General features: G+C 42.1%; 1 protein-coding gene across 6 annotated transcripts in view; it reads right to left on the bottom strand.

Annotated features, from left to right (window-relative positions):
• Nucleotides 1-3,666: 3,666 nt before the first annotated feature.
• PIAS2 (protein inhibitor of activated STAT 2) overlaps nucleotides 3,667-17,082 on the bottom strand; it is a 98,490-nt gene continuing 85,074 nt past the window's right edge. For 2 of the 6 annotated variants that reach the window (XM_075533218.1, XM_075533216.1), the window contains 2 exons: nucleotides 10,830-10,867; nucleotides 3,667-5,695 (listed from right to left, as the gene is read on the bottom strand). In XM_075533218.1, the coding sequence (XP_075389333.1) occupies nucleotides 5,513-5,695; nucleotides 10,830-10,867 (221 nt within the window). In that variant the 3' untranslated portion in view covers nucleotides 3,667-5,512. The other 4 variants (XM_075533217.1, XM_075533220.1, XM_075533219.1 and 1 more) reach the window with 4 other exon arrangements.

Genomic DNA, 17,082 nt, shown 5'->3' with positions numbered 1-17,082 from the left:
GATGGGTGTGGTTTGAAGAGGCTGAAGGAGAGTGGCTACAAGTCATTATCCAGGAGGAGCAAGGCAACTGCAGTACCGCGTCAGAGCAGCGCTGGACAATAATAGTGCTGGGCAGGGGCAGGGAAGCTGCCCTCCAGGCTGGGCAATAGAGGGCACCCAGAAGGGGTCTGGTGAAATGGTGCAACAGTAGGGACCGTGAGTAGAAAAAATCCTTGTTTCCAGTCTCCCTTTCTTGATAAGGGCTGGAGATCTCAATACCAAAAAAAGCTTATCAGTCCTCTGCATTTGAATTAGTACCAGAGATCAAAACCAATCTAAGATTCTTTGGGAGAACGACTCATTCTGAGATGAAATAACTTGCCCACAATTACAGCGACTATAAAGGGAGTTGGATTACACTCCATTCTGTCCGTTTTTAAGACCAGTGGTGTGAAGTCTGGCTATTCTGCCTCGTAGAGTAGGTGGAGTTCAGGGGAAGAAATTGTTGGAAGGAACCCTGTCTCCCAAGCTAGTGTGGCTGGCAAGGACCTCCTCCACAGGAGGCCAGGGGCTCTAGCTTCTAGCAAATCCCAGGGCTGACCAGGCAGCTACCTGGTACAGGAAGTAGCTGAGAACACGATCTTCTGCAAGGCCATCCAAGGTGAAGAGATTTTTATCACAGGCCTGGAAATGATTTAGAGGTCACAGCTGGGAAGGACAGACCTCCCCCTGAGGGACGTGGAATGTCAACAGAACCCATGCTGGGCAGCTATGGGGGAATGGCATGCCCTTGGCTGGAAAGAGGCACATCTAAAGCCAAGGTTGACATGTAGCTGAGCAGGTTAAAAAAAAAAAAAAGGCGGTAGGAGGGTGATTGGGAGTGACTAAGAGAAACATCTGAGTTCAAGTGCACAGATGACACCAAAACACGGTGGACAAGGGATGCTCACAGACGGGAGCAGGGCAGCGGCAGTCTGCTTGGTGGGCCTTTCAGAGGCTGTGCGCCAACTTCAAGCTGCATCGAGATGGAGGTCTGCCCTGTGGAATCCAGGCCAGCAGCCATCGCCTCCTCTGACCAGCCTCAAATCTGTCTCCTGGATACCAGAAGCCACCTAATCTACACATCCTCATTCTCTGCCCCTAACAGTCTTCACTCTAGGCTCCCTATTAACAGCCTTGCCACCCTCCACGTTAACCCAGGCTTGGGAAATGGATTTTTACTCCTGCATCGTCAGCCACCAAGTCAGGACCCCTTAATACTGTGGGCATCATCTGACCCCAATTCTTGCCATCTTGTCTACATCCATTTACCAGGTTTCTAGTCTCACTCATTGATTTCCTTGGATCTTAGTTGGTGGGTTGAGGCAGGTCTGGGCCAGACTCCCAAGACAATGTATTCATTGTGAATTTGGGAACATTTTTATTTGAATGCTTTCATTGATAAAACAGATACACCACTTATTTTTGAAGGGCTGTTGTGAGACCTTCTTGTAATGTTTTTAGCAAAATGTCCACTACTAGTTAAGAAAGCTACCTTTCTTTGATAATAAGCCCTTTGAAGTGTAAGATCAGGCCCTTCATACAATTCTAGCCCACTTACCAGAGAAAGACAGGGCTTTCTACTCATGTAGAAACTCCCAGGGGCCATTCTACCCTGTCCTACAGGGTCACTTTGTAGACTCGGTCTATGGAAAACTTCTTAAATAGTTCGAATGAATTATTCTATTAGATAGCACTTGGTACGTAAAGTTAAGCTTCCGGAAGTCAAAATCAAGGAAGATGGGGGAAACGTCATCTTAGCCTCCCCATTTTCCGTTTGGGTAGGGAGATTCTACTGGCCTTGGGGCGCTAAGAAAGGCTAACATGCCGTCCACAGGAAGAGGAAAGCGCTAAGGGCAAGCACTAGGCACACACGGTAAAATGGAATAATTTAGGGGGCACACCTTTGTAATAGTCCATGGAAAACATGATCGGACCAGGAGTATTCGGCTTCTGAACAGTACTCAAACTTTGGGGATATCTGAATATCCCTACCTTGATCTCTTCGAATCAATGTATTTGAGACTGAGACAGACACAGCTGTGAACAATCTCCATCAGCCCATCAGGTACTTCCTGCTAACAGACCAGGGCAGAGACATACACAAATAAATGTTGCACGTTCTTGGGAAATGTCAACACAAACCCGCTCGAAAGGTGCTATATAAAAAAACCGCTTTGGATCCATTTTCCAGTATTGTCTAGATTCCACAGAGCATGCTACTGACACACAAAGCATTACTTTCTTCAGGACGATACACTTGAGAACTGGTATTTATGTAGCTTTTCTCTAGGGCTGTGGTTTGACAAAGGCCGAGGCTATCTTGAGAAGCCAGTTTTATTTCTGACCCACTTTACCAAGTTCATGTAGACCTGTAGCAGAAGTGGTGAATCAGGTTCACATCACCCATTATCTACCTAAAAATGACAAGTCCATACACCAACATGACAGAAGCAGGGCCACTAATCCAATGTCAGAATGGTACACAGCTTCATTTTCCCAAATAGAGCCTGGAAGTAGCGCAGTATAACAATCCAGTGAAACAGGTTCAAAGTTGTAGGGGGAAATAGCAAACTTATTTACTAAAAGCTTAAACTGCTATTTTAAAATTTTTAAATTAAATCCACTAGTTTGGGAAATGACTGGCAAATCTAATACAGTTAAGGCTTTGTAACAAATGATCCAGTTATGGGAAGAAAAATAAACTTGGTTGCTAAATGGCCAGAGTCCAGGATTAGTGGAAAGGAGGGTGGTCTGAATCGTCTATGTCCAACAGTGTCACCTGAAGTCCAGCATCTCACTCCTCCTTCCAGCTCCATGCAATCCCACCTGAAGAAATTACACACAGGCTGGAGAGGGTCCACTTAAAGGTGAGGTTTCCTCACCTGTACCAGATACATTCATTCTCCCTTTACTAAAACACACTACAATCAGGGCCAAGCATGCCAAGTTTACCTCAGTTGTGTCGCTTGGTCTTTACAATTATCCCAGGGTCAGAAGTGGACCGAAATCCAGGGCCAGAATGTGAGTGCAAGCAGACTGGGGGTGAGCAGCGCTGCCCAGTATCCTCTGTGGCTGTGACAGGAGGTGGTTAGGTGGGATGAGAAAAACCTTTAATGTCTCCAAAGGAAGCTACAAAAAGAGGCCGGGCAAGTGACTTGTGAGATGAACGAACAAAGACAGGTTCTTTCCTTGAATCTGATGCCCAGATGGCCACTGGCTGGCTGACATCCATGCACACAGCAGACAGCTGTCCTTAGAAGATGGACTGCACAAAGTACTTACCTTCAAAGATGCACGTAAACAACATAAGCCCTAATTTTAACTTGGGGGGCGGGTGTTTGTTGTGTCCTGTAAGCATGAAATTCCAATGGTCAATTCCATGTGAGGGAGCATTAAACCTGTGCACACTGAGTGCAAGGCCCAAGACCTCAAGCACAAAGGCAAGAGGCAACAGTGAGACAAATCACAATCACCTTCTGGGAGGACTTTCCTTTCGGCTGCAGCAAAGCTATGCTGTAAAACCGGGCACAGGAGGGGTGGTGTGGTGTGGTGTGGTGTGGTGTGGTGTGGTGTGGTGTGTGTGTGTGTGTGTGTGTGTAGGAGAATCTGAAGGGGAACGAAATGATAACAAAGATACATCATGTCTTTATTAACAAACAATACCACACACATCAGCTTAAACGTAACAAAGTGAACAGAAATTGCATCTGTACTGAAGAGCAGCAACATGAAACTTAAGGAGGAAGAAATTCTGTATCTGGACTAAATCCTGGGTTAGAAATCTAACTATTACAAAGGTCCAATTGGCAACTATGGTGTAACTAACTGCTGGGAGATCCCGGTTATTGTCCACTTCTTTTGTAATAAGCAGCCTTCTGGAAGGGGTAGTAAAATTCAGGGGAGGATGTGGAAAACCCAGTGACATTAAACCAGTAATAAAGCAATCTAGGAGAAAGCGGGGAGACCTGGAGGTGCCCATGAAGTAAGCAGGGAAGAGCCAGCTCTGTGGCGTCACACGGGCCATGGAGAACTGGGGCTCTTGTCTAATAGACTGAAGGGGACTCCTCCGGTCTGAGTAACAAGGGGGAAAAAAATCAAAACAGGTGATGGTGTTAATTCTGAAGGAAATAGAAACAGCTCAGGGAGAGAATCTCAACCTTGAGTTAAGTATTAAATCTTTCAGGGCTAAACCACTTGGTAAGAAACCAAATAAGGCAAAGGAAAACAGGAACTAGATGAAAACACTGCTCCTCTAACCAGTAAAACCCCTTCCTTGGAGACTGAAAAGTACAAGGGCAATAGGACAGTGGCTCTCAAAGGTGCACTCAGCAGGACTGCAGGGAAGTCTGGGAGTCTTCCAGGGCCGACTGCAGCCAGGCAGCCAGGGGAGTCTTCGTCCATCCTCCCTTTCAAACATTTCTAATACTTTGTTTTTTCTTTCATGGTTTCAGGAAAGATTTCCTTCTCAAAATATGAAATTGTGCTGCAACCCAATTCCTTGTGTTTTGCAAGTTTGAAAGTTACTGTTTCATTAAGCTGGAGATATGGTTGAGGAATATAACCAGTAATCTAGAACATTTCTATGTCAGGGTCATGAGAACAATACTTATGTATAACCTGGTTAGAGTGGCAGATTGTTTAAGAACAAGTCACTTTGTCACTCCCACCTCCACTCACCTCCTTCCAGTCACACCACACTCCAAAACATCTCAAGCATTGACTGCATAATTTTTTTTTGAGAGCGCCAGCTCCCAAATTAGACAATTCCCGACTGAGAATGTAGTTACCAGAAACAATGCACATGAAGCCGGGCGTACACCCACATATTCACTGATAGACAAGTAGCCCACAGGAGCACCTCCTTCCCATTTCATGGAGACTGGCATGAGCGACTGCGCCAGGCCCTTTCTCTGATGGGAGCAGAACACACAGCTGCAGGAAGAAGCGGGGAGCCCAGGGTCGGGCCACGTTTATCCGGGCATCAACTACTTCACCGGAATCTCCACGGGAAAGACCCATTCAGCAAAGGGCTCTCGATCATGGATGTTTCTTTCCTCTCCTTCACGTCAAGTTAAAAACATTGCTGTAATTCCAGAATCACCCATTACATCTTATATTTCTTAATTAGAAAAGTGTTTACTTAATATTTACATAGTGTTATTGCCATTTATTACAACAACCCCCCCAAAAAATTCTTTAAAAAAAAACAACAAACAACTTAAGTTGTAGAATCCATCCAGTTCCATGAACTCAAAATTCATCCCTCAGGAAGGTATGGGTATGGCTGAATACATCTGAAGAAAAACACTTTAGATGTCGTTAGGTCCTTGCTGCAGTCATCTGTGTTTGTCTCTCAGAAAGCAAAAGAATCCGTTTGACGTTTCAATAAATATCAAAGTAACTGCCCCGCCCCCCAAAATAGGTTCCATGGACCAAAGATCCAAGAGAGAGCAGTTGTGGTGAATGATTCCTAGAATCGAATGAGTCCTCCTTAGTCCAATGAGATGATGTCAGGAATGTTACTTCCACTGCTGGTAATGACCCCTGTCTCACTCCTGTTGCTGGATGAACTAACGTGAGCACTGCTTTCATGGGGGCTGGTGGTGGCGACAGACGTGCTGCTTGCTGTTAAGGGTGAGGTGAGACTATCCAAAAACATAGGAGGACAGTACTGCTTGAAACAAACAATGATGCCGATGAGGAAGAGGCTACATTGATTTTTAAATAAAGAGACTAGAGATTGTTAGATATGCACAAGTGATCTCCACATAGTTAAATGCCACTGGGATTAAAACACATTTTTAAAATTACACATCTTTGGGAATAAGGTAGCATGAATTCAGCTATGTTACATTACTTAGTGAGTGAGGTGTATTCTTGATTCTCTGAAAAGCTGTACAACTGTCGACCAAGGTACATATGTGAAAGTACAGATATGGCAACGATAACCAGTCATTTAATATTGGCCTAACAATTATGACTCAGAGGGAATCTTTAAGAATTTCTTCATTAAATGTCTGACTGACCAACTGAATGGTGGCATCTGATTCCTTTATTCACATGTAACAATACTTGTGTTATATTAAAGTGTCAACATTCATTTCAAAATGGAGACTACACGGTCAATATGCTTAGAACAATGATCTCATGTAATCACAAAATTTGGGAATGAAGCTTAATGGCCTGATCTACTTTCCTTGTGAAGCCTGCTTGACATCCAACCTCCAAGAGTTCACATCTCAAGTTCCCTCACCATCTTGGTTGATTCCCAAACCAATTGAGAACTGGGTTTAATATTCTAACATTGACCAAGAGGCGAGGGAGGTTAAGAGTTAAAAAGCTTGCGTTCCTATCACCATACCACATTTTATGTGAGAAACAAAAGCACTGATGTTAACAAAATTAGGAAAGGTCTACTTATTAGATACTGAGGAGATTTCCTAAATGTGTCTTGAGGTTTAGCATAAGAAAGGTCAGTAAGGCTGTCTGCTCAATCCCATCCATCTATTTATCACAGGCAGTCCCCAGGTTACAAATGAGATCAGTTGCTAAGACTGTCTAAGTCAGATTGGTAGGAAAAGTCAGAACAGGCATATACAGCTCTCCCCGTCAGTCAAATGTTTGTCTTGATAAACAGTATATATTGAACCTTTCTACGCATAGAAAGTATTTCCAAAACATTTTTTACAGAACGATCCAGTACACAATGCAATAACAATAGAACTCCACACGGTACTGTTCTGGGGAGCACCTGTGTGTTTGAATGTGTCTAAATATACAGTACTGTAAAAAACACCACTAAAGAAAACCATTCTTAAAAAGTTCAGAAGGAAACAAACCATTCTCGAATAACATTAATAAGCGAATGATGCAGAAGATGATGGAGAGATGGTTACTGCCGAGGGTGACAGGTCTGGTGTTGGAGAGCCAGGGACTGGTTCTGCTGCTGGAGTCGATTTCCTGAAGTGGGCACCAAAAGGGGCTTGTACTGAGCTCTTCTTTTTCTCGTCGTAAATGGCCTTGTAGCACCTGAGGCCCTCGGTAACTTTCTGATAAACTTTGGCAAACCTCTCAGCATCAGGGTCTTGTTCCTCTAACTTGGCCATCCCCGCTTCGACGAGACAAAAGGCTGCAGCCAACTCCTTCATCAGCAACTTTTTTGGTCCTGGGGTTTGGATGTCCCTATTTTCCTCAGACGTGATCATCTGCTGCGGTAGCTCCACGAGGTCCTCATTGGTTAGCTCTTCTGCATGGGCGTTGAGCAGCTCTAGGACATCATTTTCACTGATGTCTAACTGCAGCTGATTACCGATAGCAACCACAGCCCGCCTGGCTTTGGCCATGTCTTCAGCGGTGAGCCCCTGAGAAGCATGAGCCAACTGGGGGCACAATCTGTGCCACGCTTCGTTCATATTTGACTGCTTTACTTCATCCCAAGAATCGGCAATGTTTTTGATGGCATCATAGATGTCAAAATTCTTCCAGAATTCCCTTAAGTTCATCACAGCGTCTTGGGTAGCCCTGACGGCTTGGGAGAAGGTCCGCCGTAAGTAATAGGTCTTAAAGGAGGCGATGACACCCTGATTCATTGGCTGAAGCAGCAATGTAGTGCTGGCGGGGAAAAACACGACTCTCACATTGGGGTGAAGGCCATCTAAAGTGCTTGGGTGCCTGGGTGCATGGTCAAGCACAAGAAGAATCTTGAAAGGAATTCTCTTAGCCAGGCAATAATGTTCAACGTCAGGGACAAAATGGTTCAGGAACCAATCTTCAAAAATGCCGATTGTAACCCATGCCTTTGCATTTGCCTTCCAAATAACAGGAAGACAGGCCTTGATAATGCGGTGAAGTGCCCTTGGATTTAGGGGGCGATAAACAAGCAAAGGCTTGAGCTTGAAATCCCCAGATGCATTTCCCCCCAGCAATAGCATTAGCCTATCCTTCGATGCCTTATGCCCCGGTGAATTTTCCTCCTCTTTGGAAATATATGTGCTTTCAGGCATTTTTTTCCAAAATAAGCCAGTCTCGTCTACATTAAATATTTGGTCTGACAAATAACCTCCCTCCTCAATAATTTTTTTCAACATTTCTGAAAAACCACTGGCAGCATTCACATCTGCACCTGTTGCTTCTCCCTGCCCTTGAAAGTTATGTAAGTTTGCCCTCACTTTGAAGCGATTGAACCAACCCCTGCTTGCAACAAATTCTTCATCACAATAACCTTCACTTGCTGCCCGGGCAGCTTTTAAGTCCTTGAAAAGGCTCCGGGCCTTTTCTTGCACTAAGGTATGGTTAATAGGAATGTTACGCTGATTCTGATCATCTAGCCAAATCAGGAGTAGCTTTTCCATCTCAATAATCAGACCACTGCGCCGCTTGGTAATAATCGTAGCTTTCATCGGGGCACAGCCTTGCACGTGCTTCATGATTCTCACTTTATCCTTTAAAATCGTCCCAATGGTCGACCGACTGTAGCCTAGGACTTTCCCAATGAATGACGGCGTCTCCCCTCTTTCAGACCGCTTTATGATCTCCACCTTATTTTCTATCGTGATGGCTTTCCTTTTCTTTGATGCATCCCCAGCGCTTGCATCAGACTTACGCTTTGGAGGCATGGTGACATGGGTAAATAAGAGGAACATTTAAGCCAGATACAAAGGTACACACTGGACAGTGTTAACGGCAATGTGATCCAACTTAAAACAGCGATGGTGTTCTCCTGCCTCAAGTCGAGGAACCCAAATGCCGAAGCCACACCGTTTCCCTAAGCTTCACAAATAGAAAGTAGCGGTGCATTCCTTCTTACAAACCAATGTTTCTAACCTCAAGATCTTAGTACAAGAGATCTTGTGGCAGACTGTTCTTTAGTAGGTGTTCGCACAGGTTGTCCAAAAACCGGACGCTCTTAACCCAGGGACTTACTGTATTCAAGCTCTGGTTATATATACAGGCAATCCCCGGATTACGAACAAATTCTGCTCCTAAGTCTGTCTGTGAATTGGTGTGTAAGTTGGAAGAGTTGGGTACACCATGCTAGCTAACGTCAGTCAGTCAGAAATTTGTCTTCATAATAAAGTATTCTGGTGTACCTTCCTATGCATAAAAATATTCGCACTTAAAAAGGCACAGGGCAGCATCTTCCAACTGTACAGTCCCAGCAGTAACAGAATGCTTTCACGTGGGCTGAAAAGTAGCGATCATTTATTATAAAGAACCACTGTACACATACCTCAAATTATTAATACAGGGTAGGATTTTCTGGGGCTGCTTCATAGCAGTGGACTAAGTCAGGTGTTTGTAACCTGGGGACCGCCTGAATGGGATTACAGAAAAGGATTGAAAACAGGAATTGTTTAGACTGCATGAACTTCAAGGACCATAAAACAGGAACAGCCCCAGGCTTAGATTGCCAGTCAGCAGAAGGCAACAATTTAAATACAGGCTGCCTTGCAGCAGAGTAATTTACTGTCTGCAGTGGACATGTATCTTGGCTAATAATAAAATGAATGGCATTCACAAATGGACTCGAGGGAAAGTCATTGTTATGAAAGCCCTTCTAAAGCACCAAGAACAGAGTTGAATGGTCTCATGTAAAAGCAAATCTATCTTACTTTCTACTAAATTGGTAAGAGAATTTAAGTCAAAAGCCCAGATGGTTAAAATGTTTGTCCCTTATACCTCTACAGGCCATGTGCAGCCGCCTATAGTGAACCAGTGCAACACTTCCTTTTAAAATGAGTCACCGCTGCTACAGCCCCACCAACAGCGCCCCCGCCTTGGGTCCCACAGTACTAGAGATGCAGGAGCTGATGTCTCTCACCTCACCCACTACTCCTTGTGTGGGTCAATATCGGGACAAGCGAGACAAAATCTCAGGAGTCCAAGACAATCCGATGGCTTACCCTCATATCCCATCCACTGACTTTTCATATAAAGCGGCTTGCTTTGAAATGTGCCAAATTAAGCTATGAAATTAAAAATCCTCTATGTGCTAAGGTGATGAAAAAAAAAGTTGTTTATACAACTTTTTGTGTAAGCCTAAAACACCCATTTCCTAGGAAAAGCTGCTAATGCTTTCATTATAGAATGTATTAATGCAACAAATGCACATGCAAGAAGGAATTATTCTTTCTGCATAGAAGGCACACACTCCACCCCAGCTTGTGCAACGGATGACAAAGCAGGGGCACAGGAGGCAGTATGAATGAGCCCTGGTTCTGCCTCCACTCCTCCCTAGAAACCCATCTCGGTCTCTTTCTTTTTTCTGTTGGACATCCCCTCTTTCCTCATTCCTTGTTCTTTGCTGGGCCACCGGGATACTGGTTTTCACCATCTTTGACAATGCAAACAAGGGTGATGTACAAAGCAACTATAAACTGGGGTACCCACAGGTTCCACTGTTACTGCCTTTGCCATTATTTGAATATCGAACTAATGATTCAAATCTTTTAAAGCAGTGATTGATGCCTTTAGGTATAGAATGTGTTTTAGAAATTATCTCTGTAAAGCTTTTAACTTCAAGCCACTTAGCTTGGTTTCTTCTCAATCTATACTTGTGAGAAATGCCAAATGACTTATTAAACTAAATAAAACAGAACTTAAAATTCTGGCCTCAAAGCCAAGCTACCATAAACTGAAAAAAAGCATCTTTTTAATCCTTTACAGAAAACTAGTAAAATAGGTGTATAGGGCTTCCTGTTCATCAAATGTGAGATTTGACTGTCCTGATTTTATGCAACTGGTCATTGTTAGTGTGACAAAAATTAACAATAAAATACAAATTAGTTGCTTAAATTCAGGATACATACCTGGGGATCAACTGGAATAAGAGAAAGAAAATCCAAACCTAAAACAAAAATTCTTTGTTAATAATTATCTCTTATTTTTGAAGACCAGAATTATTCCCCCAAATCATTTTATATTTGTCACAAAATATCTGGGGTATCTGCTTACCACTCAGTCCCACGGACACTTTACAGCAGGATCAATACTTAATGTGGTGGGGTAAGATCCACAGATGAGCACATTCCCTGATAGAACTGGAGAAAACATATCCTAGGAACAAAGGCAGCACCCCCCAGGTTCCAGAGGAGGAGGAGGACAAGCCAATCAATGCAACCCATACCCCCTACCCCACCCCCAATCACTTAACTGAATAATGAGACAATGCTCTGGGTTTGGACCATTAAAACAAACAAGCAAACAAACAAACAAAAAAAACCTTAGGCTCTTAAGATACTTGATATTTATTTTTAGAAATACACCATATTATGTTTCAACTAGAAAACCGCTCCACAGACAGGCGTCTGTTTCATCAATTGCTCTCCGTTCCCTTGTTCCACAGCAGGTAGGATCAGGGGATGCTCAGCACAGCAAGCTCTGAGTCACTGCTGCTTACTGCCAGGTCATCTCAGGGTTAACCGGGTTCTATGCTAATACCATTCTGAGGTATTAAAGTAATAATACATATTTCTGCTCAATTTCATAAATTTGTATTTGCTGGCATTGGATGTCAACCCCAAATGACTACTACCCAGAGTGGAAGACTGATATGAGATTTACTCAACAGATTATTGATGGAGGTAATATTTTCATAATTTGATAACCAATATACTTCGGAACTCAAAAACATTAAATATTTAGGTTATCTAAAACGATGTGATAAAATTGCTTAGCACATATCAGCTGTAGCACAAACCATTTCTTAAATCATTTCCGGAGTATATTTGAAATTGTCGACATTTTTGTTTCATGTGGGTGTTACTAGCCATTTCATGCAGGGGCTAAAAGACCCAACCTAGGGGATTCCTAACAAGCTCTCCCACCGCCTTCCCCACTGAATTAATAATCAAGTGACATAAATCAGCACAGAGGTTTCTCTTCACACTAATGCTGCTCACAAAATTGAAGTCTTTTTCCTTCAATCTGCCTAGCCCTGTAATGCCACCTGAGAGTTGTAACTGTATGTCATAAAAACAGCATTTTCATTTTTATATAGTTTGTTTTAGTTCAGATGCTTTTATAGATCAATTATTTTAACACTTCTTTAAAACTTACTGATTTTTAAATACACTTCTTGATTTAGGTTCCTTTTAATAACAGAAACTTACTACCAAGCTAAAAAACATTCAGCTTTCTGATGGACTATCTGAAGCTAAATCATCAAAGACCGAAATTTTAAACATTCTCAGTTTATAATTTCAATTTATAAAAGCTAAAATATAACTCTCCAACTATATTTGCAGTTCTACCCCCACAATGAAGGCATCTTCTTTGCCTTATTTCAAGGCTCAGGTTTTCAGATAAATGGTTTTTCTTTGGTGATGTATTTCATGTGGGGCAATAGATATAAAAATCCATTGAGAAAAGATCTGAAAGATTTGCTTGATACTATCTTTTGACATCTTACTCACCTGGGGATTGAATATGGTGACTCACGGAATGTCAAAATAAAATACTGATTTTTGGGGGAAACTTCAGATGGTCCCCTTTTGGATAGGCCCCATCCAGATAAAGCTCACTAAGACCTCGCCGTAACCCTTTCTATGAAACCCTGCAGCCACACTGGAAGACCAATAGGGCATTTCAGATATTATCACCTCTGATGAAACACTTTAAAGTATCAAAGTCTTTAATTTTATATTGTAAGTAGCTTAAATAACTCTTACATGAAAAGGTGGCTCAATCAATAACTTGACATTTTACTGGCTTGTTACATGTTTAGCAAAATATCACTCATTTCACTAAGTTTCAATCACAGTAATATACCATAATAAAATATTTGATGTTCTCCTATGTATTTGCTGTTGGAATGTATTTCTTTTTACCTTCTATTATGGACTTGAATCCCACACCACTCCCTGGAAACAGTGTACATTCTAACCTCTCTGTTGATGGGTTGTAGTTACTGTGTCAATGAGCTAATGACTGAGATTAGTACAGGATGGGTCATGAGGCTTTTTTAGATAGAAGAAAATTAAGCAAGCGAGCAGAGATAAGCTCAGACAGATGCCAAGGCACAGGATTTTTAAGAAATCAGAAGTAGGAGCTGAAGAGACAAGAATCTCCCACCAGAGTGGACTGAGAAAGCCTTTCCCTCAAAGGTAGCATCTAGAATTTGGACATCAAGGCTATGAGAAAATAAAATTTGTTACGGCAACCCATTTGTGATATTTCGTTATGGCACCAAGGTAATTATGGCAGAATTTGGTACCAGAAAAATGGAGCACTGCTTTAACAGATACCTAGACGTGAAGCTAGTTTCAGATCTGAGAAATGGGTGGGTACAGGATCCAAGAATTTAAAGTGCCCAACAGTACAACTGATCGCCTTGGAGAGACTGTTGGTAGAATTATGTAAGTCAATGGCATTATTGTGGTGAGGGCTCATAAAGTGAGTCTATGGAGAAAACCTCAATCATCTTAGAGAACACATAGAAAAAGGTCACAAGGAATGTGGAGTTGAACTTGCTTCTGGGGAAGTCACACAAGAAAATGATAAACGTGATTGTACAGTGGAGGAAGGGCAATGCTTTTTATGTAGTGGCAAAGAACTTGTCGGGAACTTGGATTAGTGGCTGATGAGGTTTCTAAGACCTTAAAGGGCCAAATGGCTTCTCCTTGCCACTTATAGTTAAATATGAGAAACAGGTGGACTTTTAAATGAACTGGGCAAAATAAGAACAGAACTTCAAGTTATGAAGGAGTCTGGGCAGTGTGTAGTGGGTTATGTGCTGGCTGTGACCCACAAGGTCCGTAGTTGGAAACCACCATTTGCTTCATGGGAGAAAAACGAGGGTTTCTGTTCCTGTTAAGAGTTACAGTCTCGGAAACCCACAAGGATAAGTGCTATCCTGACCTATCATGAGTAGGAGTAGACTCGATGCATAGGGTTCTGTTTTTGTTGTGTTAAATCTAAAGTTGTCCTAGAATGGTCATAGATTGTGGCTACACAATGTTATGTTAAGAGATTACCTTTGATCAATTTAACTAAGCACAGAGTACAACACTATTAGACTGAAGGGGCCAGAGAAGGGAAAGCATGCTGTCTACCTCTCAAGAGTTTTATAGGCCAAAGGAGCTCTCATACACCCCATGAAAGAGAATCGACAGAAAGGAGAGAGCAAGACAGGCCCATCCCTGGAGAATTCCTAGCCCTAGCACAGAAAGAGGGGTTCTCAATTTGGAAATGCTCTTTGCTTGCTCAGTTCAATTGTACAAGCCTCACTAAGGTGCGCTAGAGGAATGAGGTTAGCCTCCAAAGTTGAAGGGGCGGAGCAGAGCTGTGGTCTGGAATGCAGAACTGAAGTCCAGGGCTGAGGGGTCTCCACCCCGAATCAGGTGAGCATGGCCAACACGGAGCCTGGAGGGCCAGGCCATTGCCAAGACAGTCTCAGGGGACTCAAGACTATCCCCAAGCTTTGGGGATTAAATAGTTCTGTTGGGTTCTTGGACTTGCTTGGCGCTCCTTATCCCTCCGTTCTCGCCAATTTCTCCCATTTGTAATGGAAATGTCTTCTCTCCTACCTGGATCCATCACAGTACTTTGGAAACAGCTACTTTGCCATATAGATTTCACAGGTTCACAGATGAAGAGGTTTTTATTGCAGGATAAATACACCATAAGTCTCACCTATATTTAATTCAGAAAAAAATTTGGAATTATAGATTTAAAATTTGAGGGATAATATAGTACGGCGAACGTCTCTGGCATGTGCTATAAAGATATTAATGTGGGGGTTGTGGCAAACCATGGAATTTACAGATTGATGTTCCCCAAAATTGTGCGCTGTAAATCCTAACCCCATCAGTGGTAATAATCCCTTGGAAATGAGTTCTCTCTCATAAGGCAACGAGCAGGATTGGTTTAGGGTGAGTTCCAAACCAATCTCCTTTGATATATAAAAGGGGTGAAACAAGCAAGTGAGCAAGAAGAGGTGGGAAAGAGAGATACCAAGCCACATGGAGATCACCAAGGGACCAGAAGCTGAAAAAACCAAGAACCTCTTCTGAGCCGGCATCCTGGTTTTGGACTTGAGGACTCCGAAACTGTGAGAGAACAAGTGTGCCTGGTACAAGCCACCCACATGTGGTCTGTCTGTTATAGCAGCACTAGAACACTGAGACACCTAAACAGGCAATGTTTAAACAGTGGAGGTACACTCTGTATTTATTAACATTGAGAAAACGTCTATTTTAAACACATAATGTGAAAATATTGAGGTTTCTCCTCATCGATGACAACACATTTCTTCTTCTTGAGCCATAAACTCTAACAGAACATGATCACTACAAGACTAAGAATGTAAATGTTTAGCACTTTCAACTGTTCATGTACAACTTCTGAGCACCATTCACACCTGACAGTATGGCACTAGCAATAAGGCAGTCATATGTTTTCTCTCTTGACACAATCAAGCTGCTTTCCATTCCATAAATACAAATACTTTGCTTTATTTTGCATTCACTGTTGCACAGTATCAGAAGATGCTCCAAGCTGCAGTTCATTATTAATATCATTTCTTCTTTGTTCTCCTGCAGATTCAGAAGATTCATGTTTATGATGTTTAAAAGGAATGTTAAGAAACGTATTAAAATTTTGTTATCGCTCCATCCTCCATGTTCAATTTTAACATATTACTATAAGTCCTTAAACGTGTATCAATACTGTATACAATAGGACTAATTACAAAAAATGATACCAGAAACCACCCCACCCCCCAAAGTGATCACTAACTACAAGAGCACATTAACAATAAAAAAACATAGTAAAGGCTTAAACTACTCAGATGAAGTACCTGCTATCTAGCTTACGGATGAAAGTAAACTAGTAATTTTTTAAAAGCAGAGCTTATGAATGCATGCACAAGACTTTGTGTAGTTCAACCAGCCTTGAACTTCCAGATGCTGCTATAGGATACGACAGGAGCCCCGTCAACCAAGAGTTATCATGATACACTATAGGAAACTTGCTGGAACCATTGGGTTTGTATTAGAACTGAATCATTCCTTAAATGTTAAGCAATGCTCTACAGAACACCATGTATATTCCATTCTATTTAGCTAACCAACTCATTAAGAATACTAGTATCACCATAGTGGTTTATGCTGGCTAAATATCAGCCGTGGATATTAGTCTCACTGCCTCCCAAAGACACTCCACTGCCGCACAGATAATTCTGACTCACGGCAACCCTGTCCGACAGGGCAGAACTGCCCCCGTGGGGTTGCCGTGGCTGTAATCTTGACATAAGCCAACTGCCACATCTTTCTTCTAGAGAGTGACTGGTGAGTCCTACTCAATCACATTTCACTAACAGCCAAGCACTTTAGCCACAGTGCCACCAGGGCTCCTTATCTCAATATCAACCTGAAATGCATTTTAATAAAAACACAACTCAAACCCATTTTACTGCAGTTTCTCAAAACTATACAGTTATAAGTAATTCTAAAATAAAAGTCTTAATTTATGTCCAAATTTTGAAACACTTTTTCTAAATAAAAAACTCACCTAGACCCAAAATTTACCAGTTAAGTGATTTATAAATTCCAGCTAGGCTACTGCTAAATGGCAGTCCCTAAGTAGTAGATACAAGTGTTCATTATCTTTTGAATTCAAGGTCTTTAGTGAACAAATTCTCTTGGATTGCTTCCTTAAAGCACACGCTGAGAGTTGGGCACTTAAGACTTCATTTAAAACTAATTATTAGAGCAATAAACTGAGACCTTGACAAGAAAAAAACCTAATTATTAAAACAATACATAACAGAGCTAGAAATTAATCTCTAAGCTTCCTCAAAACCACACTTGCACCTAGACAACAAGCTCTGTAGACAAAATACTTCAAAACTGTGGCCAACTGGGTTACAAGAAATGTTTGAAAATAATTCCCAAACTATATATGGGGCAAACATAAAGAGCAGCAAAAGGCACTACATTTTATTTCAATGGATGCTCATTTTAGTATATCATTTTCTACTGAATTTCAAGTAATGAAATTACACTCGGCCAAAAACACAATTGTCAACTGTTCTAATGACATAAAATTTGCCCAACAGATTAA

This window comes from Tenrec ecaudatus, chromosome 15 (assembly GCF_050624435.1).
Source record: "Tenrec ecaudatus isolate mTenEca1 chromosome 15, mTenEca1.hap1, whole genome shotgun sequence".
Lineage (NCBI taxonomy): Eukaryota > Metazoa > Chordata > Mammalia > Afrosoricida > Tenrecidae > Tenrec > Tenrec ecaudatus.
The sequence above is the reverse complement of the archived record's forward strand: the minus strand, read 5'-3'. Positions and strand labels throughout refer to the sequence as shown.